The sequence below is a fragment of the Periplaneta americana genome, chromosome 3 (assembly GCF_040183065.1).
Source record: "Periplaneta americana isolate PAMFEO1 chromosome 3, P.americana_PAMFEO1_priV1, whole genome shotgun sequence".
NCBI lineage: Eukaryota > Metazoa > Arthropoda > Insecta > Blattodea > Blattidae > Periplaneta > Periplaneta americana.
The window spans coordinates 68,786,908-68,813,502 of NC_091119.1; the positions used below are offsets into that span (position 1 = coordinate 68,786,908).

Here is a 26,595-nt window from a genome sequence, read left to right on the forward strand (position 1 = left end):
ATGCAACAAACGTCGTTCCTACTTGGTCTGACAATGTAATTTATTATTTATGACAAATGCCACATTTAAATGTCTGCAGTCCTCACATCATAAATTTCATCACCATCTGCAATAAAATTTTGTAAATACTTTTTATCATATAAGTAGCATATTCCCAAAGAAGGAAAAAAATAACTTCCGATATGTAGTGTACGTATGTTCTCTTGTGTGACATCTAGTGGACAAGTTCTTGAGATATTAATCAATTTCATAAAATTACGTAGCCAAAACTCATGTTTAAAAAAAAAATTCTAAAATTTAAATAAAGAGTATGGGGGAATAAATGTAGAAGTCCATTTATTTTGTAAAACCATTTACTGTTAGTAGAAGATATTTTACACTTGAAATATTTGTTGTATAAAATGAATTACAATTCAGACACAGATAATAGGGACCGAATGTGCAATGGGGAAGTGAAAGGGACGGAGAAACCCTCGCCCATGTCCTCTTCGCTTACACCGCCTTGTAAACTAATTAGACTAATTTTTATTATTTTCAATTTGTATTTGTATGTTCAGTTTTTTATGTCATATTCATTCTGTCACTCGTTATTTCTGTAGATTAATTGCACTGATGTATAATTTTACTTGTAGTTGTATTGTATTTCTGATGGTGTGGAAGAGAAGGCCTAATGGCCTTAACTCCACCAGAGTAAATAAGTAAATAAATAAATAAATAAAATAAAAATAAAAATAAAAAAGTAAAAGTAAACGCACAGTAAGGTTTCGTGCATGAATGATGATTTTAGGCGAACAGCGAGAGCCGAAAGTTCGTAAAAGCTAAGATGCCCGTCTGATACATTCTGTCACTGACTTTTCTGTCTGCTCGTACCGCACAAAAACATTACTGTCTCAGCCGGGAAAGGTGATATGGGAAGTTAAGGGATATTCTGAAGTGACTCAATTCAAGTATTAGCGCCCAGCCCTATTATAAGATCTGTCTATTGAACATTAATGTCTTATTTCGCAGGGAAAGCAGTCAGGAATTTTTTCTTTCTCATTATCCGAAATAGGCTTATAAAAGAAATTTCTTGCATGCATAAGGAACTTATTAACAACCAGTTTCTCAGACAATTTCACCTCAAACATCAACATTACGCTAGCAATATGTTTTTGATCTTTGGTAATGTCGTACAAGGCTTTATTTTCAACCTTAACAAAAGGCATCATTGATTCAACTTATTTTATTTTCTGTGCAAATCATGGTTTACTGGTCTGTTCAGAAAACGTACACTGACTCTTTTAAAAAATTCCGTGTTGAAACCATCCTTGAAAATGTTAACAAAGCATGATGACGCTGTCTCTGAGTATGCAGTTTCAACATCGAAAGGAGAAAGGAAATAAGTAGGTACTACTCAATCGCTCCAAAAATACTATATTAGCCATATTAGAGTATATGCAAGTTACATAGTCTATATCATAGAGAGAATTTGTATCAGTTACATGCATTTTTCCCCCGGGACTGCGAAAGAATACAGAAAAACCAAAATTACATGTGAATTAGTTAAGTTATATTATTATTTGAGATTCCAGGCTTTCCTTGTGATTGTACTCACAATCAGAGTGAGAGCTCCTATGTTTTTTCTACAGAACTCCTCTTCCACATAATAGTAATAGTAATAATAATAATAATAATAATAATAATAATAATAATAATAATAATAATAATAATACCCTCTGATTTACGTTTCGGCTGATATGTATATCTATTATCAGGCAGTACATCTCACTTGACGGTAAGTGTCAGAGAAAGAACAATTGTTTGTATTCATCTGAAGTCTGATTAGTGTTATGTAGCTGATCGGCGATGTATGCAATACAGGGGGAAAGGAACTGGCTACCGTACCACATTATCTACTGGCCTAGTTGCCTCATAAGTGGTGCCTTGTTGGTATCACTTGAGGTTCTGACCTTTCTTCGGACAGTTGACTAAACATAATAATAATAATAATAATAATAATAATAATAATTATTATTATTATTATTATTATTATTATTATTATTATTATTATTACTATTATTATTTTCTTAGGGGGAAAACTGGTCACCCTATCCCATTATCCCCTGGCCTAATTGTCTCATAAGTGGTGCCTTGTGGTATCACTTGTGAGGTTCAGACCTGTCTTCGTACTTACTTACTCACTTACTTACTTACTTACTGGCTTTTAAGGAACCCGGAGATTCATTGCCGCCCTCACATAAGCCCGCCATTGGTCCCTATCCTGAGCAAGATTACTCCATTCTCTATCATATCCCACCTCCCTCAAATCCATTTTAATATTATCTTCCAATCTACTTCTCGGCCTCCCTAAAGGTATTTTTCCCTCCGGCCTCCCGACCTGACTTCGTACAGTTGACTAAATAACAACAAACAAAATTTTGATATTATAATATAACATTATTATTATTATTATTATTATTATTATTATTATTATTATTATTATTATTCTTTGGTCGGCGGGAAAAAACACACAAGTTAAGTAAAAAAAAAAAATGAATTTTTCAGGAGAGATATTTTCAATTTACTCTTAACTAAATATAAGTATAATAATGAAATTCATGTATGTTGGTCAAAGCTGGTCAAAGGAAGACCCTTTTCAATTTAACATACAAGAAATTTTATTATTTCAAAAATTAGGAAAAAAAAATACTTGACTTATGTGATTAGGTACAACAGAAAAATCGAAATTTTTACTTATGTGCCTTTTCCCGCCGACCAAAGTATTATTATTATTATTATTATTATTATTATTATTATTATTATTATTATTATTATTACTACTACTACTACTACTACTACTACTCTACTACTTCAAACTATCTAAGCTCTCTTTATGCCACTTAATTTCTCAAAGTTGGATTTGGATTTTGGCATAAATAAGTATATAACTTGCAATCGAAATTCGACTTTTAAGATGTATTATGGAAGAAATTAGAAATAACAGATTAGGAATAAATACATACGAAATCAATGGTTACACCATACACTAAAATGAGTAGGAGAAACAATCAGAATATACAGGATTAATATCAAACGCATAAACAAAAGTAGTACGGCTTAAAAAGAGATGACTTGAAGATTTGAAGGCGTAAATAGGCCTATACGGGACTCCAATCCTTCATGATGACATATTTTTGTTACGACTATTCAGATTTGATGAAAGTGGATCAGCGAAAGTCGATAGGATGTTAACTAGCGACTGATTTCGATACGAAAGCAAAGGTGTATTTATTAGTTATTAAAGAAGCCACACTGCATTTTCCTGTGTGCTGCGGATAAGGAATCAAGCTTCATAACATCGAAGCGTGGTTCCGCAGACCCGGACCGGTTTGTGCGGTATTCCAGTCATCGCATATATGTCGGTACAATTTTAGCACTTTCGGAACTTCGGTGTGGACAGAAATCCATACACAACGCACTTCACTAAAAGTGGCAACGGATTCCAGAAAATTCTACATGATCTTGCATTTTGATTAGAGACAGCTACAGAGATAGATAGAGCTAGGGATATAATATCCCAATAATGACGTAATAGGATATTACGATACAAGACTGGGAAGTGTTTTTTACAAAATTGAGTAAAAGTTTGGAAAACGAGATTTTGTAATGCACTTTACAAACGTGTAGTGTACAACATCTTTTTGCGCGATCATATTTTTAAAATTGCAAGTAACTATATATTTTGCACTGAAAATGTAGAGCAATAATGTTTCAAAGCCTTCGCAAGACTGCACTGTAATTGTAACTAAGTAACGGTAAATGCACTGTAATGGGTCTATTTCAGTGTGGGAATTCTAACTTTCAAAGCCTAACAACAATACCTGTAAATACAGCAAACAACACGATCATGCAAAAAATATGTTTCACGCAGATTCTAGCTTTTTCTTATATTAACATTTCTATTGAGTGTTATTCAATCCCGCTGCATGCTTCAGGCATGACTTTAAAGTTATGTCGTGTAAACTTAGTTCTGAACTTGTGGTCATTTATCTTCTGCAGTGCCTAGATTGATATCAGCGTCTATATCAGCGGTGACCAAAGTGGGTGTCGTGATTACATCGTGTAATCACAGACATTCAAACGGGTACGAGGACTTTCCTGTACATTGCTGTGCGTTTCATTCACGTACTAAAGGCAAGCAGTGGCGGTATCATGTCGCTCTACAAACTCTGTCTCTACAAGCAGTAAGAGGTGGTTTCGTGAAGAATGAGGATAACTTTTTTGTTGTTCTGTCGTACAAAATGTAATATGTTTACTTTGCTCAACGGTTCAATTAGGAGTATATAGAAACATTAATTGCCACGCTGAATAATGTATAATTATTATTATTATGATTATCACTATTACTGACCACTAAGTATGTGTTTCTATAATTCTTCTGTACGTGCATAAATATTAATATTTTACATCTTCTCCCTAGAAGGATAAAATGATTAGGTTTTACCTCATTTTTTAATCTTCTTAATGTTTAGATGAAGGTAACTATTTATTAGTTATTCATTTAATAATAATATTGTAGAAAAACTGATTCAATATTATGTGCCAACAAACTGTTAATCGCCAGGAATTGACATGTCTTAAATCATAGCCAGGAAGACAAAAATTACATAAATAAATGTAAGGAAATCAGCTACGTAATGGGATTTGAAGTATCTCGTGTCTAAAGCCTTTTAATAGAACAGAATTTCTCAAAAGCAACGATTAAAATAGCTTAAATAACTTGTCCATAAGAAGTTTTTAATTTTGAAAAACTACGAATTTTTTTCGACCAAGTATCGAGAGAAGAATTAAAAAAATTCCTAGTTATATTCAAGAGGAAAGTTAAAAAAAGAAGAAAGACAAATCATATATTATTCACTGGCTCTTGATGGCAGCAGTAACATTACTGATACAACAAAGCTCGAGAATTGTATCCGCGGGATTGATCAAGATGTTAGTACAGGAACCACCACTGGTTGTAGTCTTCATGCCAAGTACCTTTTCTCCCTTTCCTCATTTCATAAGCTGTCTGTCGCATGTAATCACTGCAGCTCGAGTTTTGGTCACTGCTGGTCTATAAAAATAAATAAAACTTAACCAATAGTTTAGGAGAAATTTCTGTAAAGAGGCAGACTTTATACTGATAAAGAATTTCTCGGTACCGGGAATGAAAAATTTGGAAAAAGATGAATTTCCATTAAAATCTCGAAATAATTTTCAAGCAGCATCAGACTGTAAACGGACAATAATATTACATAATCGTGAATCTGCGTCCCGATAATTGTCGTATCTTGAAATAATTTTCTTGCAACTTCAGAAAAAACTATATCCAGTGTAAAATGGCATCAGACATCACATTATAGTATGGTCCCCCCCAATAACTGAAGACCTCCCCGGAAAAAAGATGTAACATCAAATTATAGAAATATTTGACTTTGGTGGAAAAAGTAATTTTGAAAATTCATGTATAAAAATAAATTATTGCATTCAATATGTCCCTGAAATTATTTTGTTTTCTCCTGAAATATGAATTATAGTTTTGTTGGTTACATCCTTATTCCGGGAAAGTCCTGCATGTAACTTTGCGCCTTTGTTTCCCACGTCTTCTAGCTTGGCTCCTTGCAATACACCTCGACATCAAGACCGCGCGCCGCAATCAATAACTGTGTCACATTGTTTATTTCTTATTTCTGTACTCACCCCTCAGAGGCGTGGGTTTCTGTCCGCTGTTAGGGATGTTGCGTCGCGACGCCTGCTTGCGTGTCGGCGGCGTCTTCATGTCGACCACAGCGGTCACGTTAACTCCGTTCTTCTCTGAAATAATCACACACACACACACAGTATCAGTAATGCGACAGAGGAGCCGCGCATCTGATAAGACGTACACTCTGAATTCCCAGACAAATCACGACTTTCAGTGCGTGTCAAAACCTCCCGCCCCACGCCCACTTCTCCCACAACACGACCACGTGCCGGCTCCTCATCTCCAAAGGAGAGTTTTAAAATTACTGGTAAAGATTCTGATTGCTACCAAAGGCCATTTGAGCTTACTAAAAGTGTTCCAGTATTTGCTAATATCGTCTCTAATCTCAAGCGATAGTACTTTGCGTACGGATCTAGCAGTCCTGGGTTCGACTCCCATCAGAAGAGTGAAACATTTGTATCCCTTTCATAGGCACTGAGAACGTATCCTTTGTCTCCTGTTTCTCCAGAGTTATCTAGCCCAGCGAAGTCAAAAGTAAAGCATGTGAATATCTTCAAACCATGTTCGTGTTCGGATATGAAGTAAATCAGGAAATGTAGAAGCATTTTGTTACTCACTTCTTATTAGGGATGCACATTTTCATTTCAGAAAATCGTAGTGAAGTGGGAGCACCAACTATTTTTCAATTTATAACAGTAGTAGTACTATAGGTTGTAATAGTGGATAGTAATTATATTATCATAGGCCCTATTATTTATTTATTTACTTATATTTATTCATTGATTAATTCGTTCATTGATTGACTGATTTATTTATTTATTTATTTTGCTAATAGGCCTAATTGTAACATAAAATATAATATATACAGAAAAACTTTAGCTCGCCCCTGAAAGAGTAGAACTCGTGCTCAGGGGCGGATTCCTGAATTGAAATTAAGAAGTATATAATACAATTTGTCTTAGATCTACTACGCAGTAAGAATATATAAATTTAAATTCATAATTTTTCAATTTTTATAAAATCCATACATAACTTTTTAAATTTAATACTAGAACTATTAGAATTGACAAGAATAGGACATTTAAATATAAATTTGTTATATATTCTTGGGCCTAAACTACTACTATGATTGAATACTGTAGCAGTGTTGCATTTTGGTTTAAACAATCTTAAAGAATTCATACCTTTTGTTTCATAACTATGAGAATACAATTCAAAATTATTTCGATTTTCTTAGATCTACTACGCAGTAAGAATATATAAATTTAAATTCATAATTTTTCAATTTTTATAAAATCCATACATAACTTTTTAAATTTAATATTAGAACTATTAGAATTGACAAGAATAGGACATTTAAATATAAATTTGTTATATATTCTTGGGCCTAAACTACTACTATGATTGAATATGTAGCAGTGTTGCATTTTGGTTTAAACAATCTTAAAGAATTCATACCTTTTGTTTCATAACTATGATAATACAATTCAAAATTATTTCGATTTTCATTATGAATTTTATTAATACAATATAATAAATTTGTCTTATTTTAAGAACATTAAAATCTAAAAACAATTTTTGAGATGGAAAATCAATAGGTTTATGAAGACATATTTTAATTATTTTCTTCTGTAATAAATAAAGTGGATTAAAATTGGACTTAAATAAACTACCCTATCCTATAATTCCATACATAATTACCGATTGAAATAAAGTTAAGTATAGTGTGCGCAATAAGAGAGGGGTTGTTTAGAACACACATATTCTAAACAACCCCTCTCTTATGTAAAAATGCAAATGAAGGTGGACATCTTAAATGACTGGAATGCAATGTGGTTAAATAGTACAAATGGTCAAATCACAAAATCACTATATTTTCCCACAGTTAAAAATAGACTAACCGTAAAGAATTATGAACCATCATACATATCCACGCAATTCATGACTGGACACGGATAATTTAATTCATATTTTGAACGTTTCAAAATTGACAACCCAAACGGCTCTACATGTCCCTGTGAACACCCCACACGAACTGTCGACCACCTGTTATTTGAGTGCCCGCTACAAGAACGCAAGAGATACCGGCTAGAAACCCACCTTAGCATGTGCGATACAACTTTCTCACCATCAATAACAAAAGTTCTTCTGAAGCAATGTTGCATAAAGGAATTTCACAGATTTATTACAGGTGTATTTAAGACCTTGTAGAAAATAACAGTATTTAGTAACAGTGTCCTATTTATTCTTCTGGAGCCAAATTTGTAACTTTTAAAAGTATAGTTATCATGTTGAAGTGTATGTGTTGTAGAGGATGCTTGATTTGTTGTGTATGTGAGTCATAGTTATGGGATGCTTGATTGTGTTTGTGTGACTATTATGTATTAATTTATTATGTATGTTAGGGAAAGTTGCTTAATTGTGTTATAGAGTACGGCTATAAGAAATGTTATATTTATGTGTTGTAACTGTTTTCTGTATGTCTCAATTGATGCCTGACGTTTGATTTGCAATCGCAATGTTTAAATTACGGACTGTTTATGTTTTATTTCCATTGTGTAAGCTAATTTATTTTTCTTTTCAATTTGTTTTATGCGTAGGCCTATTTTTTTGTGTAAAACTACAGCCCTAGCATACATATGTAAACTAGGGCTACCCCCATTGGAGATACAATAATAATAATAATAATAATAATAATAATAATAATAATAATAATAATAATATTGTGCGCAATAAACTTATTGACAAGTAATTCCCCAATAAAACAAAATAATATATTATTTTACGTAATTTATTGCAAAGGTAATTAATGTGTTGGTTCCATTTTAAATGATTGTCGAAAGTGATACCTAAATACTTAACTTCAGAGGACTCCTTAATAATCGGACATTTACATTGTATAAGACAACAATCAGAATTATGTAATTTAATACTTAATATAGATGTAGGAGGTTTGTTACATTTTTCAGATAATGAGAATGGAATAATTATGATTTTATTTTCGTTGGTAGAAAGATAATTAATATCAAACTATTTTTTTATTAATTTAAGTCCAATATTTGAATTATTGTGTGCATCATACCAGGTTTTACCAAAAAAGGTAAAACTGTGTCATCTGCATAAGAATAATGAACATCATTGTATTGTCAATTTTTAATAAGTCATTAATATATATTAAAAATATTCGATGATTCATTCATTGATTGTTTGATTGACCGATATCCATTCACTCATTCATTCATTCATTCACACGTATATTGACCGACATTTTCTGACGATTCTGAACTCTGTTTATTATTTAGTGGTAAGAGTAAATGAATTAGTAAGCATTGTTGCAGGTGTTCACGTTTCATTAGTAAAGTCTGTCTCAAAATAAAATATATCATACCAAAGACTTCGTTGTAAATAAAAAAATGCGTTGTAAAGAAACGTTCCGGATGGCATAAAATTTATTTTTCAATTCCAAAATTTCGCGACACACTCCATGGTGCTGCGCTACACACCAGAGATATAGGCTATTAGCACCTTGAAAATCTTCTATGCTTTTTTGTTGAGGAACACATCATAATGTTGTACGATATTAATTTTCTTGCGAACTTTTTCCGTAACAGACACTGGATCAGTCAAGTAGATTTAGCTGTTTATTAACGAACCCAATGAGTAAGATTTCCTACTCACGTTACATTTTGGCCATCTTAAGACGAAGACAAAGTCAATTATAGAAACGTTATGATTTCCTGTCCCTCACCAGTAATGAAAAAAGTCCGATCTATTATCTTTTCTAAATACTGCACCATTCATACGCACTTGATAAAACAATATTCAAATCTGAACCTGCTGCAAGTTCTATTATTCTTGTTGAAAACATTGGTATATACTTCACTGTTTGATTGCCACACTAATTCTTATGTATCCTACCATAATCGTAAGCTATATCCAACGTGCACATCTTACTGCGTTCGTGTCATATATTTAAGGCTGATTCACAATAAACTGAGAACGGAAACGAGAACGAGAACGGAAATAATGTTAAAATAAATGTATTTCAATGTGCTCATTCACAATAGTTAATTGTAAATGCTCACATTTAAATACATTTATTTTTAACAATATTACCGTTATCGTTTCCGGTTTATTATGAACCAACCTTAACACTGGACGCATGTCGCTTATACCGGTAGTATGCTATCTTCTGTACTCATTAGGTACCTCATAATTATGTGCTTGAATCAATCAGATCGCTGTCTTAAGAAATGATTTTATTCCATGCTCACCACATGAATAGGATTCTGGCTATTTGTGTAGGTATGTCAAGTCTTGGTTAAAGATATTTAATCCTTTTTAGTTTATTAACGACGCTGTGTCAACTACTAGGTTATTTAATGGCGATGGAATTGGTGACAGCGCGATAGTATTTATCGAGATGAGATCGAGAATTCGCCATAGATTACCAGACATTCGCCATACGGTTTGGGGAGGCCTTGGAAATAAACAACCAGGTAACCAGCCCAAACGGGAAACGAATCCACATCCGAGCGGAGTTCCGGGAAGATATTTATTACTGAGAAGAGAACTAGTTAAAGGGATCCATTACTTGAAGGTAATTATTACGTTGTCGAATAATAGGGGAGTCAGAGAGGGTTGTCCACTGTCACCTACACTGATTTCATTAGTATGCAGAGCTACATAATGAAAGTTTCTGAATGTAATAACATGTAACTACAAAACAGAACTGAATGCATTTTTGAACAGTATCTTGAATGATTTTAGTATGAATATTTCAGTCTCCATGTCCAAACCCATAGTCTTCTGTAAGAAGTAAAATAGGAGTAGGCCTAGAGAATACAATGTTAGAAAAAGTAAAAATATATTTAATTATATAGGATGTCGATCATCATACTATGAAGGTGAAAAAGCTTTTCAAACAAAACTAATTAAATACCAGTAAATAAATATTCGACATGTTGATTAAAATTTCTTAATCTAATCCAGTTAAAAAAGAAACAAGAGTATACACACCTTAGCAATTCAAATTTTGTTATATGGTAGCGAAATTTGGACACTTCGAAACAAAAGTTAACAAGATTAAGTACTGCAGAGACGAAAATTTGATGAAAACACCTGGATACATTTTATTAGACCGTAAAAGAAATCAAGGAATTTTACAAGAATTAGAAATTACATTATTTTAGAAAAAAAAATCAGAAATTACACGCAGAACTTGATACGACATTAAGAACGGATGACAACAGAATCTCCCTGAGAATGCTAAAATGGCGACCGGAAGGAAAAAGAATACTACTCGTAGAAAGGCCTTTAAAACAATTAAATGGCGATTTAATTTTGTGTGAGGAAACGGATCACCTGACCTAACATTTTAGGGCCTATGATGATGATGATTATGCTGCTGCTGCTGCTGCTGCTGATGCTGATGATGATGATGATGATGATGATGATGATGATGATGATGATGATGATGATGGTGGTGGTGGTGGTGGTCGTCGTCGTCGTTAACGTTATCACCATGCATTATTATTTTCTGTTTAGATACAATAAAGACTAGGGTGAGAATTCTAAGAATATAGAAGAAAGAATCTAGCGTAAGTGAGAGAAACGAATTTGTCCAAAAAATAAAAAAGTCAGAAAAATAAATATTGTAAACCAAGGGAATAATAGTATTGGTAATGTATTCCCTAAGTATATAATTTATTATCCTAGTAACTATTTTGTTCAGTACATTGAAATAAAATAAATCTATGTTGCGGGGTAAAAAGAACGTAAGTCAGAAACTGGTGGTTTTAAGTTATATGACCTCCATGTGAATACGAAAAAATGTAGGCCTACTTCTTCATATGGTATAAAGGGCATATGTCTATTCTCTTCCATAATGGTGGAGAGCGTCTGAGTGATAGTCCATCATAAAGTTACTGGTCCTCATTTCAAACTTTGTTTATACTTTGCTGAAAACTTACAATTCATTACTTCAAGAACACGAAGATCGTCGCTGAATAAACAGTATCTGTGCCTCTTTGAGAGTGGACAAAATACATTCGAATTTCCACATGGACAAATGGATAACGAATTTTATCTATAGAACTCTGAGTCAGCAATAGTATCATCCGCGTTCGTAAATCTACGACACCGAACTCCAGTTTTACTTTCCTCTGTAAGGAAGTCACGTTAAGAATCTCTTCCTTTCGAGAGGATTTAAACCCACAGTCTCTGGGCCTAGGGGCAAGCTCCAGAACCGGTTTATCACTTACGACGACAGTTTTCGTATCACTTTTCTGCGAAGCTCGAAGAGGTATATTTTATACCACGATTAGAATGATAAAGTTTCGACGAAAACTGTTGTAAGTCACGGTGAGTTCACACCGGATGCGAGATGCGCTTCAACAATGAGAGCATGTGAATCCTCATCAGCAAGAACATCTGCAAACGAGACGCCTGCTATCTTGTTGCATTAAGAGCGTTATTTATATTTGAACATAAGATTCTGCGTCTGGTGTGAACTAATCTATACAAGTGTAAACGGAAACGTTTCTTATTCTCAAGTTACGCACGGAATGTTTACTAGTACCTACAATTCCATTTCATAAAATCTAAGAATAAAATTCTTGTTTCATAAGTGCCACATCCGATTACAGGCGTCAACTTATGGTAGATACAACCAGGGCTGGGCAAAATACTGACATCCAAGTATTTCAAATACAAATACTTCAAAGAATAGTATTTGAAATACAAATACAAAATACTTTAAAAAAATTAACCAAATACATTTGTATTTCAAATACTCGATACAATATATAAATAAGTAAGAATATTACTGAAAATCTAAAATATTATATTAACATTAAAAGTATTTTTACCTCGAAGTTTTATATAAACACTGTAACTGAACATTCTTACTTTTCCCAGTCAGCAATGAAATTATGCTACATATGAATAATTAGTGCTCCCTTAAAAAAACAGTTTCTTAAGAAGTTTATCAGATAAAGATCCCCTTGCTTGTGAATGAATAAATCCTACAAAACAGAACAATCTTTCTACAGGCGCAGAGGAACACAAACTTGTATTATACTTTATAAAAGCTTGTTTCACTGTTGGTAATTCTCTAGAGAGCACAGGGTTGTAGAATTGAAGAATTATATGAGCTCATACTCCGCAGTAGACAAGTTCTTTTCTTTTTGCTTTTCAATTGTCTGTTGTATTTGAGTTGAAAACATAAGAACTGTTTTCATCGTCATCGTCTGAACTGACCAAAGGTGTAGCAGAGAACTGCCCAGCGGATTTCACACACATATTCTGTATCCCCTTCTTATCATTTGTTGAGCAAGTGCCAGGTAGCTATCTCATCTTAAATAATGGCTGGAAGCAAGTTGCCAAAATAGCTTAATTTGCTTCTGGGATCAGATCAAACATCCCTTTAAAATTTTAATGAAAGCGAACTTATTAGGATTGGAATTACTTGGAATAGCTGGCATAGATTACTAGATAACAGAATATGTAATCTGTTTTTGGTGGAAATTAATGTGGACAAAAGTTGGCCCTAATAGCAAGTCTTCTCACTTTGCATTAAATCAAGGGCTACGGCAATGGGTTTCATGACAAGAAGAAGAAGAAGAAGAAGAAGAAGAAAGTATTTTGAGTATTTGAAATACAAAATACATCAATTTTATGTATTTAACCCTCAACTGGTATCTATGAGTTAATATAGACCCATATGGCTAGATATCCTTACGTACATTTAAAAAGCAATACCAGTTGAGGGTTAAATACAAAATACTTTCGAAAAGCCTTACAAATTACAAAATAAAAATATATTTCAAATACTGCCCAGCCTTGGATACAACTAGTGATGGACAGTAGAAGTACAACAAAGTAGGCTATTATATTTCTATCAGCCTTCTTAAATTATGCAATTTATTACTACAAGGTATACTCTTCAAGCTCTTATTATATGGCGTGAATTAAACTCTCTTACGGGACTTAAAATAATACAAAACTATATTGGCAGCTCCTTATTAAATATGATATTTACCATCTCCCTCAGATACTCGAACACATATCAAAATATAGAATCTAACATAAACCAGAAGAAGAAAAAAATGGAAGGAAAAAAACAAGAAAATTTGCTGAAATGAATGTCCATCATTTTGAGAGATTATGTTTACGAAGACATATAAGAAGTTAAAGTATGCCTACACTAGAATCTATTAGCCACCGGCGTGGTTCAGTCGGTTAAGGCGCTTGCCTGCCGCTCTGAAGTTGTGCTCGGGCGCGGGTTCGATCCCCGCTTGGGCTGAGTGCCTGGTTGGGTTTTTTCCGAGGTTTTTCCCAACCGTAAGGTGAATACCACGTAATCTATGGCGAATCCTCGAACTCATCTCGCCAAATACCATCTCGCTATCACCAATATCATTGACGCTAAATAACCTCGTACTTGATACAGCGTCGTTAAATAACCAACTAAAAAAAAAAAGAATCTATTTTCACAGATTAACTTGTGTTAAGAAAACGGCGGAAAAAATACTGTCAACTGACTATTTTTTTTTCTTTGTAATACAGACAATTTCGTAAACGTAGGCCTACAAACAAACGATGATTAAACCACATTCTACGAAATATATGAAACTGCGAATGAGTTTTTTTATTTATTAAAATAGTCGTTCAACTACAAAGCTTTACAGACCAGACTAAGGACCCTCAATATGACGTGTTGAGGTAGGCCATGGAAATTCTTCTAACTAAATCTGTGTAATAACTGATAATTAGGGACCGTACTTTGTCCCATGGAGCTACAAGAGATAAATGTTACTGGAGTTTTTAAGTGACGACGCGCGTGCATATAGTAAGTAAAGTACTTGACCGACGGCTCACGCGATTCTTGTTTCGTAAAGTGGAGCAAAACAAAACATGGACCACTTAAACAATTACACTAATATTTACAATTTAAATTGTTTATACTATATACACTAGAATACGATATTTTTACTATTTATACTATAATAAAGAATATAGGACTGAATAATTTCGAGGGAAAAATTGTTCCGGGACCGGGCATCGAACCCGGGACCTTTGGTTAAACGTACCAACGCTCTACCAACTGAGATACCCGGGAACTAGGCTATATTTTGAATGCGCTACAATGCAATAATTTGTTAACTGTGCCGTGTAATTCGGAGAACTTCACGCAGTCCCTATAAAAGTGACGTATTACCTTTGTATTTGATTGGATAATTTGAGCTCAAGCAACTTCGCGCTACCTCAAAATGTCAGAAGTCTAGCGATTCGGCATTACAATATTACATTTGTCGAGCGATTCTCCATTATAGACGAGTTTAACAACGGATATTATAATTTTAATCGTTGAATTAACAACGCTGTGTCATCGGCCAGGTTATCTGCTTTCGTGGAACTGATGAGGACGAGATGAATACGAAAATTCGCCATGAAATTACCTGACATTCGCCTTACAGTTGGGGAAAAGCTTGGGAATAATTGAACAATGTCATCAGTCGAAGAGGGATACAAATCACCTTTGGGGCAGCCTAACAACATGAAATTCTCTTGCTATCCTCAAACCACGCCGGTGTGGAGGTCCAAGTTCACGTTGAGATTCTTTACGAGTGAATGCACAAACTATGTTGCGACACATTTTCTCGTAAAACTCCGGATTTCCCTCATATTATTGGACTTTGTTAAAATAATTTATAATCAGGTCCTTCTCCCAAGATATGTAATCCACGGAGCATATAACCGTAGTAATCCCTGAAGATGGTGCAACACCTGAGAGTTCGGAGATTGTAATCACTCGCAAATGCTGTGTGACCGGTCGAATCGACACCAGAACTTCATGAAGATTAGCAAAGATAATAGTCAAACAACTAATCCCTAGAAGAAATTCGAACCTAAAACTGTGGGTTCCACTCAGTTTTCAAAATTACATTACATGCTTTATAGCCATGAATTAAAAGACCGATTATCCTTTTCCGCTGCAACCGGTGTTACAGCCAGATCAACAGGTTCCCTACAGCTGCCGGAGCAGATGTTGAAACGAGAGGCAGGTGCGACTGTTGACACAAGAAGCATCGAGGATCCCCTCTACCGCCTACCCATTAGTAAACCTACACTGTGATACACAACATGCAATTCGACCAAGCATTAGGCCTAAGTATATTTTTTTGTTTTAAGTCTCGAAACATGGACTATTTTAAAGAAAGGAACAGTAAGTCAGTCTCTCACAGCTGTCAAACCAATCGAGCGATTTCCATAAGAGGCTTCTGATAATTCTGACCAACCTTCTGTCTGTTGAAGTTGTACCGTATCTATAGATTTTCTCAACCAAAGTCCACGAATAACTCACCCATCAACAGTAAATTAATCCGTTTTTAATTCAGCGATAAATACATTGGGTATCTTCATCGTAGAATGTTGGTGATATTACAGACATTTTCGATATGCTAACAACGGCTTAAGTTTAGAAAAGACTTAAGGGGTTAGGTATAGCTTAAAGCATTAAAATTTTTGGAAATATTCCTCCATTACTGTATCTTGTAATGAAAATTGATATGTGTAAAACACTGTCCTTCTGCTATATGAAAAAAAAATATATATTTTTTTACGATTTAAAAAAGTTATATATATATATATATATATATATATATATATATATATTTCAAAATTCAAAATGATGGCAGTTTACTGTGCAGTGAAGGGGGGGGGAGGTAAATATATTTTTTTTTAATCGTAGAAATATAGAAACTTTTTTTTTTCATATAGCAGAAGGACTGTGTTTTACACATACTAATTTTCATTATTGTACAAGATACAGTAATGGAGAAACAAATGCTCAATAGTTCCAAAATTTTACTGCTGTAAGCTGTACCTAACTCCTTAATAAAGCAACCGAGCGGAAAATTTATGTAGATCTTTGGAAAATGTCGTCCAGGAAGCTTGACATGTGATATAGGGAATCAATTGAAAACAATTTAGGCACGGAAGCGTTGTAGCCTAATGCGTTTCGGCGGCAATATTGAAAATGAAATGACGATATTAAAAAAAAAAACTATACAACACAGCTCTATTCAGTTACAGTGGATAACATGGCGGCACAGCAGAAAATTATAAGCAAGTCATTAAATAGGAAAACACTGACGGAACATCTCGTTACAGATATACGTGATTCTGTATTTGCATGACGGAAACACATTTGTACTGATGCACGTATTCGAAAGGACAAGCTGCTTATATAACTACTGTTTATGTAATCTGTTTGTGCCTGATATGATACGCAGTAGCGAAGAGGATATTGAGTACCATCCTTCAATTTGTTTTGTGAAGTCAGGATACTGACGTGATGTAATCACCCTTTCGCGATTCGTGATTTCGAATCTTTCGGTAGACCCTCATTTAAATTTTATGAGAGCTCTCCTAATTTATTTTGCTCGAAGTACAGCCGTCTGTCTCTCCTACCAACTTTTTCGGAATATGAAATTACAGTAGTAAAAACGTCATAACTAAGTTTCCGAACTTCCATTAAATACACTGTTCTTAAAGAAGTCTAGCAAAAATAAAATTAGTGCATAAAAACGAGGTTCTGGTAATTCCAAAGGCAGATGAAGTCTGCAAGTTGTATAAATTAAATTCGTGTGGATAAAAACAACGGTCTTGAACTTTTAAGACCTTAAAATAAGTGAATAAAAACTAACGTAAAATTTAACCAATTATAAAATAAAGACAAAATGACGGTGCCAACTGAAAAGTCACACGAAGGTCGCTTTGCCTAGTACTTACAGATTATCAAACTATCAACAATCTAAACCGGAGCTCAAGTAAAAGCCAACACTAATAGGCTTACATGCAGGCGGCCCAGGTTCGAGTTCCGATCGGCTGGGATTTTTCATTGAAAAATCTATGATTACACTTGTGGCGGACAAGGTCGCAATTGGGTATTTTTTCTTGGGGTTCTTCCGTTTTCCCCCATATTACACATCTACACCATTTCGTAACCATTTCTCCATTTCGTCATCATTCCATAGCATTCCCCGATCGCCGGCTGGCGACGCACAGAGGGGGCTGGCCTGGAGACGAGGGCCCAAGTATTATGGAAGAATTAAGATGAAGCAATTGCTTCATCTTAATAACTATTCAAAAGGTTGCTCCATTAATATTAATTTCATATTCGGGTTGCTTACTCGAAACCTGGGTACGTAGCGAACATCAGTGTAGTCAGCCAGTGTGGGTTTGGGTGGGAATGTGTCTAGCTTGAGGGTTAGTGCAATAGATCGTAACAGATCGCGATGCTGGGCCCTAGTGACCTTCTCCCGTAAATTCCATTCCAATAGGCCAATGCTAAACTGAGGCTGAAATTTATTGAGAACGCAATGAAAAGAAACTAGAAACGGAAAAAATAAAATTTATAACATTGTCTTACACAAATAAACTGCAAAAGAAATGGAGACATTACTTCATAAATTATGAGTAGGACTGGCACACCGCGGAATCATGTCCCGGTGGAGCTATGAATTGAATATCGGTCCTTTTTGGGAATGAAAAGGCGGTCGGAGCGTGTAACCACAGTCTAGTATATACAGTCACGAAGCTCAATACGTAGTAAATATGCATCCATAGATAGTTGCTAACCACTAGGATCGCTAATGTCGCCTCATTACAGACAATGCGAAATAGTACCGGCACAGTTTATTGTTCCTAGCACCTTCACAACTCAAGCTTCGTGACTGTCTATACTAGACTGTGGTGGCACTCACCACATCATCTCCTCGTTCCGAGGTCAAGAAAGCATGAAACAATACGTCGTACAGCGTGATGGGGTAAACTGAAAGTCAAACCAAATAAAAACATAATAAATTGCCATAACAAGTGTTAGTATTTCATTATCAGCATGGATTCCAGGAAATCAAAGAAAAATAACATAGAATCTGAACCAGTTGAAGAAAATACAGGCAGTCGTTCACTTTTTCATTATAATTATTATATATAAGGACAGAGTAGCTATTACGTTGCTGAAAAAATTTAATTCAATCCAGTTTATTTCCAGCATCCTTGTACCAAAACAAGTGGTTCCTGACAAGACATTTTATTACAGTGATTTCTCCTGAACTATTGGACGTATTTTATTTATATTTAGTATCCACGATTCCAGTCGTCCAAAAATAATGCACATAAAATTTAGTAATTTATCTAAACTAATTAATCGGTATTTCATTGTTCAAAATGGCGATTAACTCGAAATCAGCACTACAAATTTGCTTTCATTATTATTAAATATGATATATTTGTAAATGATGTTATACCAATACAAGGTATGTACTTAACACTTTGTGTTTGAAATATTATGTACGTACTTATATATAAGTGAAAAAATTATTTAGGTAAAATAAAGGGATTACTGCAAAAGGAAAAAAAATAACTCTATTTTATTGAAAAATATTAATTATCTGTATAATCGTGTTTTCAAACGTAAATCGTTCGGAAAAATATTTTTGGGTTCAAGTTAACTACACCAATTGAATTGCATAAATTAAATAAACAATTGTTACGAAATGAGGGTATAGTAAAAAGAGATCATTTTTCTATATAAAATACTTTACTTTCCTAGTCAGAACCTTTGTTTTTTCTTCGGTACAAATCACATAAAAGTGAGAGAGGACTACTCGGGATTGATATTTGTAGGTGAATTATTATTATTGTAAACTGATGTTAGAATGCTACTATATGCCGAATCAATATATACAGGATGATTCAAAAGTCGCGCGACATAGAACATCTCCGTTATTAGTGTAAGTACTCGTACAAAAAATAGTTTCAAATAAATGTTTTAGATATTGGTACGTGTAGTTCATGTGCAAATTTTAAAGAAAATCGTAAGAGCCATTTTTGAGAAAACTGCAACAAACATGTTCGCGTTTCAAGTGAAGTACCAGTTTGGTTAGGGAAAACGCATACAAAACTGAGGTGTCACATATCTGGAACGTACGAAACTTAAATTAGAAATGTGGTTCGGTCGCGCGCCGTAATTAATAAATTGTTTATTATTGTGACGTAATTAGGAATATTAAATCTAGACGTTTGAGATGGGAAGGACATGTAGGACGTATGAGCGATTTCAGAAATGCATATAGAGTGTTAGTTGAGAGGCCGGAGGGAAAAAGACCTTTGGGGAGGCTGAGACGTAGATGGTATATGATGGATTTGAGGGAGGTGTGATATGATGATAGAGATTGGATTAATCTTGCTCAGGATAGGGACCGATGGCGGGCTTATGTGAGGGCGGCAATGAACTCCGGGTTTCTTAAAAGCCATTTGTAAGTAGGTATGTAAGTATTTTGAACTCTTAAATTCGCTACCTCCAGCTTGACAGAAATGACCTACTTTTCTTGCAGAAGAAAAGTCAATTGTGCTAATTATGACTGCCTGACAGCATTACATTTAAAAATAAGAACATGTGGGTAACTTTATGTGGGTATATGCCGTTATGTAAACCCTACCCTCGTACTGAATTAAGCTCATCCCTCGAAAGCATTAACTTAAAGCTTACTAACTTCTATTCCACTGAAAACTATTAGGCTCTAGCTAAACATTAAGCTACAGATTGTTTTTATTTTCGCATATAATTAAGTTACTACAGACAAAACAAAGTCTTGTTATAAATCATTTATTGGTTGCTAGCATATTTAGGTGCGATGTATGAAGATCTTTCTAGTCTGATGACGTAAACAGTTTGACAGGTGAGGACATCTGTAAGACTGAATTCTCCTCTGCTCCTGGTGACAGGATGACAGGCGACAATGACTAACAATTCTGAATTTTGACTCAGGTGATAAATAACCGCTAAATTGTATCTGGACCCCTCTCTCATTGAGACATTAGGTTGTTTCACATACCATAAGTTTACGTTATGGATCTCCCAGAATTATTTTTTCTGTTAAAGGAAGTCACCTTAAGAATAATGATCCCTCTTAAAAATGCATAGTTCTCGACTGCTTTTGAATCCACGAACTCCGGATGTAGGCTAAGCATAGTGACTTCTGGACTACCGAGAATATGCGATGAACTGCAATTCGTTATTTACACGGCAGTACATAACAAGACCAAATAAAACTGTAGAGACTCGTATTTTTTAAATATTACAGTAGTATTTTCTCAACTAAAAAAATGCTTCAAATTGGCGAAAATTGTATGTCAAGAGAAAGTCTAAAATATTAAGTCAGTTTTTGTAAGGAACATCTCATCAGACGACACCCCACCAACACTTCAACAATTACTTGGAATAAAACTTTCATATTTGAGTAAACCTGTAAATGTATTCAATTACATAACGTAGTTTTCTGCAACATAAATAATAAAATACAGCTAATTCTGGATATAGTGACTCGGTTATAGTCAACATTCGGCTATAGTGAACCTAAATCGTTGGTCCCGACCCGCATATATTAAAAAGTACATTAATATTTCAGTTTATAGTGAACCCTCGCTTCGGTTATAGGTAGTGAACTTTAAAAATTGAATTTACAAGAGTCGTATCCTGTAAAATTCTTATTTGAAGTCAGGCCTTCTTGTATAAAATTGAAAGAATGTGTTGAGAACAACATTCTAAGTTTCTTACTCCTTTAGTCAAAGGACAAAGGTAGGATTAGTGATTCCTAGAGTCCTAGACAATGAGGTCTACTGTAAATCCAGGCAAAGCGTGACGACCTTGCCTCACTCCATCGTCGAAGGGTTGCCATTCTGTTCTCAGACACACTACTCTACTGTTATTTCTAATCCTCCACCGTCAAAGGGCTGCCTTTTGTTTTCAGAAACATTTCCATTATGACGGATAGCATCGAAACAACGGAAAATGAAATTGCCTTCTTTTATTAAAAGGGGACGGACATTATGTCCAGAGCATAAAATATGAAGGTAAGATTCCGATGGCTTTCAAACTCCATCAACCCCCCCCCCCCTCAGTTTTCATTAAGTGATCCGGAAAATTCCAAGGTTGAGTACATCATAACGACGTTTGTTATATTTACCCTATCAGTCTGTTTCTAGTGTTCAAACAGTGAATGTACTGTATAAAAGTGTCGAAGCGTAAAGTGTTTTCTTTGGAAGATAAGGCGAATATTATAAGTGGCATAAAACGTGGTCTTTCGCAAGCGGATGTGGATCGACAGCATAGTTTAAGTAAATCAACTGTGAGTAATAGTATACAGTAGCCTATACAATGTAATACATTCCACAAACATGAAATATTTTACTTATTGTATAGTATTTTATTTTCTTGTACACAATTTCATCCATTCCTGTTATTTAAGGTTAGGGGAAACACACTTTGAATTTAATGAACGAAATATGCAAGTCCGCAGAGATTCATTACATCCGGAGTAGACTGTATATTGCTTTCATGTTAATATTGTACGTAATTGGATTTGCATATAAATAAAATCACCTCATTTCATTCCCTGTGCAGTTGCTTTGATGAATTTTTTAACCTGCATTGTTATTAATTTCATTAAAAATGCAGATATAATTAATTAATTTCTGAACAAACCATTACAATAATACAACATACGAGTATTATACGCATGATTTCATTGTTCAGTGAACTGTACTAACTGTTTATTATGGCTTCTTACATACACTCTGTATGTCCTAAATAATCAAAGTAACAGCCATCGTTTCATAACATTTTACTTTAGAAAATTGAAAGTAATATCTTTAAGTAAAAGTCGACGAGGTTAAACTTCACGACTTGTAGGATGGAACTAAGCTTGCAACGGCAGCTGTAATAAATTCGCCACTGTATGTATTAATATAAGCCATAAAAAGAGTTCAGAACATTTACGACCTGGAAAAGAAAAGGAGATGGAAAAACAGGAGGAACAGGGTAAGACAGAGATGAAGGTTGGATGGAGGAGGGAGATTTGTACTCTTTGAGACGTGTTTGAAATGGGGTTTATATTTAGAGAATTGCGCACTACCTAGCAAGGAGCCCACAATAAGAGACCTCTAACGCGTGACATACTGAATTGTCACGTTTCCATGACCATAAAACTATAGAAAAATAAACAATACAATCATAAGTTATACAGGATAAACCGTAAGTAATGTCATTAGTTTCAGGGGGTTATTCTTTGAGATATTTCAAACAAAAATGTTCAATGCAACTTTGCTCGTTCTTGCTTCCTTTTCGAGATAAAAATTATTTTATATAAAATATTCCATAACGTGTTTTGGGAATGTCACTGATTGAATTTCAAATATGCTCAGTCACTCTAAGGGAGCGATATGTTATGATAATAACAGATTGAAAGAATATTAGTTTTGTGATTTACATGTGCAGAAATGTGATCTGAAAAAATGTAACTTTTCGTTCTACAATGTTATATTTCTTCGGATCAAATTTCTGTACATTTGAAGGACAAACCTAAAACTGTTTCAATCATTTATCATAATAATACACTGCTCTCTTGAACTGATTGAGCATACTTAAAATTAAATCAATGATTTTCCCAGAACACGCTATGAAATGTTTAGTATCAAATAGTTATTTTTATCTCGAGAAGGAAGCAAAAACGAGCAAAATTGTATTTGACTTTTTTGTTTTGAATACCTCAAAGAATAACCCACTAAAATTAATGATATTGGGCCTACTTACGGCTCACCCTGTATAACTGATCTCAAAACTTTCACAATGTGATCTATTGTCAGGCAGTACATCGCATTTGACGATATACCAGAGGAAGAAGAATTGCTTGTATACATCCGAAGTTTTATTATGTAATATATTACTAGTCAGCGACGTACGCAATGGAGGGGGAAAGGAACTGGCCACCATACCCCATTATCTCCTGGCTTAGTTGCCTCATGAGTGATGCCTTATTGGTGCCAAGGGGTTCCACCACTGCTCTGATCCGGCGAGGCATAGAATTGACAAAACTGCGTAACAAGGGTTCTCGAGCCGTGGCGATGCCGTGTGGACTGCTGCTTTGAACAACTGAGCATGCGCAGTGTGTTGTAAGCTTAATTTACACAATAAGGGAGCTTCAAAGTTTATTTCCGTATCTGTACATCGAAAGGACTTCAATTCAGAAAAGCTTAGTATTTGGACATTTATGATCGCTTTGTATATGTACAGCCTATATGTACAGTATATGTAGACACACTTCCTAAACTTTTGTCGGAGTATTTTGTCCCTCTCCTCTGTATAGTAGACCTATACAATGCGTGTTATTATCTAAGACAGTCATGTCAATTGATGCCCACAGGAGCAAGCGCGCGCTTTAGAGCTCAGGAGAGCCTGAGCGCTTTACAGCAGAAAGGAAAGAGACAGACGAAAGAAGTAGTATATGCCGCTTGGTCGAGCTATATTCAAGGATGGCCAGCACTGATTCAATAGATAAAGGGAAGAAAACTTATTAAAACTGTATCCATGGTAATTTTTAGATCTGTCTGAGAAGTTTAATTGCATTATAAGAATGAATGTTTTAATTTTAATGCTCATTTTTCACAAGTTGATTTTTTTTATTCAAAAGAAATATTTTCTCAACTTTTTAAATAGAAAAGTGAAATTTTCCGATATAGGCCTATTTATTTAGTAGCCTTACAGAATGTTTTCGTAAATCTAATAAACCGTAAATACGTATTACTGAAGATAGTGTATTGAAAATTTTGAAAATATTCGCATGGAAATTGTTTGTAAGGAAATTAATTAACAAAGCAACTACTGTTACATCATAAGCAAAAGATACGTGCCTATGTGTTGTAAAAATGTCAGCTCTATAGCTTCAGCATATTTCGAGAAAATAATTTAATATTCTGATGATAGGAAGTTGCTCACCAATATCACATTAAAAGCATAATGCGATAAGAGTTTTGTTATGTAATATTAGTTACACTTAAAACATATACAGCATCTAGGTAACTTTGCTTTGTACTGTAATATTGTTTTGATTAGTTTATTGATTACTTTTATAAGGCTAAAGGTACAATCAATATCAATTCCAACTTATCATGCCATACTCAGTATCTTTTTTTTTTTTTTTTGGGATAGTCTATCACTTTCTTTATGAATGATGTGTTTCATCCATTTAGCACAGTATAGTTGTACTACTATGGGATTTATGTGAATATTCCTTCTTAACTCTTTATTATGTTATTAACTTTTAAAACACAACTGCTATATTAAGAAAGTGATATTAGATAATATCAAACAGAAAGAAGCCATATAAAAATAACGACATAAAATTTCACGTCGCGTTTGAAATTTGTGCACCACTGTTTTCTTAATCCAAAAGGCTGCTTATTCATATACACAACCCTTCCTCTTTCCATATTTAGCGCTTGATGCCCGCGTACGACGTCAAGGTCAGAAAAATGCGCTTGCTTTGACATCACTGATCTAAGAGATAAATACCAGACATGGGATAGCATCAGGTCCCAAATAAGTGTTTGCTGGATTGTAGCTAGAACCGCTACCGATATTGGAATTGAAATTAACGCATATCTGCATTTTCCAAGTTACACAGCAAAATAAGAAGTAAATTACTCAACACTGATGTGTAAGTACTTGCCTTGTTCGCCTAACACTGCATCCTCGCTACACATTGGTATCGGTCCATTTATTCCAGCTGCCCACTACACTACACAGCAGAGTGCACGTTTAACAGATGACTACTACACGCTGTTCAACAGCTCTGAGAACTCAGGTGTGCTGAATGATTGTCGAAAACGTGCAGATCATTTGGATATTGACATATGTTATTGCAACACCGTGGTGTATCTTGTCGATAGTCACAAGTCATGTCAACACGAGCAGATGAAGTATCTGGACAATCTGATCATGAGAAATTAACGTTGCAATATAAAGATAACTAGCATAACTTGACACGTCAATTAGATTTAGTCATTTATAATTACTTTTAACTAGTAAGCCTTCTTTAGGCCTATCCTTCTCGACTATAGCTGTGCTCTGTCTTAATTAAGGACCTCTTTAAAGAATTTAATAACTCTACAAACTTTCCTAAACTACATAGATTCTAAATATTTTATGTCAACCCTTACAAATTTCCACAAATATTCTTTGAGTTATTTATTTAATTGACTTGAAATAATTGAATCATATTATTTAAAGAAATTAATAATTTGCTCGCGGCAGTTTTTCAGCGAAGTCAGCCAACCTACGTATATCTAGGGGACCACTCGTGGTCTGTGAACCATGTTTTGCTTAACGCTGTTCTTTCCTTTTCATTTCAACCTTCTAATGAAGTGTTTTCTACCAACAATTAGCGGCGAAAAAAGTATAATTTTATTCTGTTCTTGTGTAAACTTGACACATACGAGATACCCGCTTTTTACACGTTTCACAGATGAGCAGTTGAACGGTCACACGCCAACACGTCAACACAGAACGGATAAAGGTACGCAACCCAACACGTGCACCGACTGACAGAAGCCGACTGAATGACGGACGAAGAGTTGAGGAGGCCAGGGGAAACTCCGAAAGCGAGAAATTAGAACTATACATTGTGCTGTAACTACTTCCTCCGTGGCCCATCTGCCCCCTCTCCCATCACGCCCCCACCCCTCCACTCAAGTTGTGTGAACCTAGATATCGCTCTCTGAGGCCACGGGGTTCGCTTCCCAAGTAACCTGGGCCGCTGTTCTGCCTCGCAGATCATGTGTGAGTCCCTAGCATGCTATCTGTTTTACGATATTAACGGACCTTCACAGCAATCCATGCTAAAGCAACTGTGACAGACATTCAACGTTACCTTTCCCACACATGCGGAATGAAGAATGGGTGAATAAACTCGGTTCATAATAATTTAATGTTTATAATAATAATAATAATAATAATAATAATAATA

At 34.6% G+C, this 26,595-nt stretch overlaps 1 protein-coding gene across 5 annotated transcripts in view; it reads right to left on the bottom strand.

The window, feature by feature from the left end:
* LOC138696140 (restin homolog) overlaps positions 1–26,595 on the bottom strand; it is a 921,493-nt gene that overhangs the window by 189,287 nt on the left and 705,611 nt on the right. For all 5 annotated transcript variants that reach the window (XM_069820696.1, XM_069820698.1, XM_069820695.1 and 2 more), the window contains one exon: positions 5,719–5,832. In XM_069820696.1, coding sequence (XP_069676797.1) covers positions 5,719–5,832 — 114 coding nt within the window. The remainder of the gene's footprint in view (positions 1–5,718; positions 5,833–26,595) is intronic.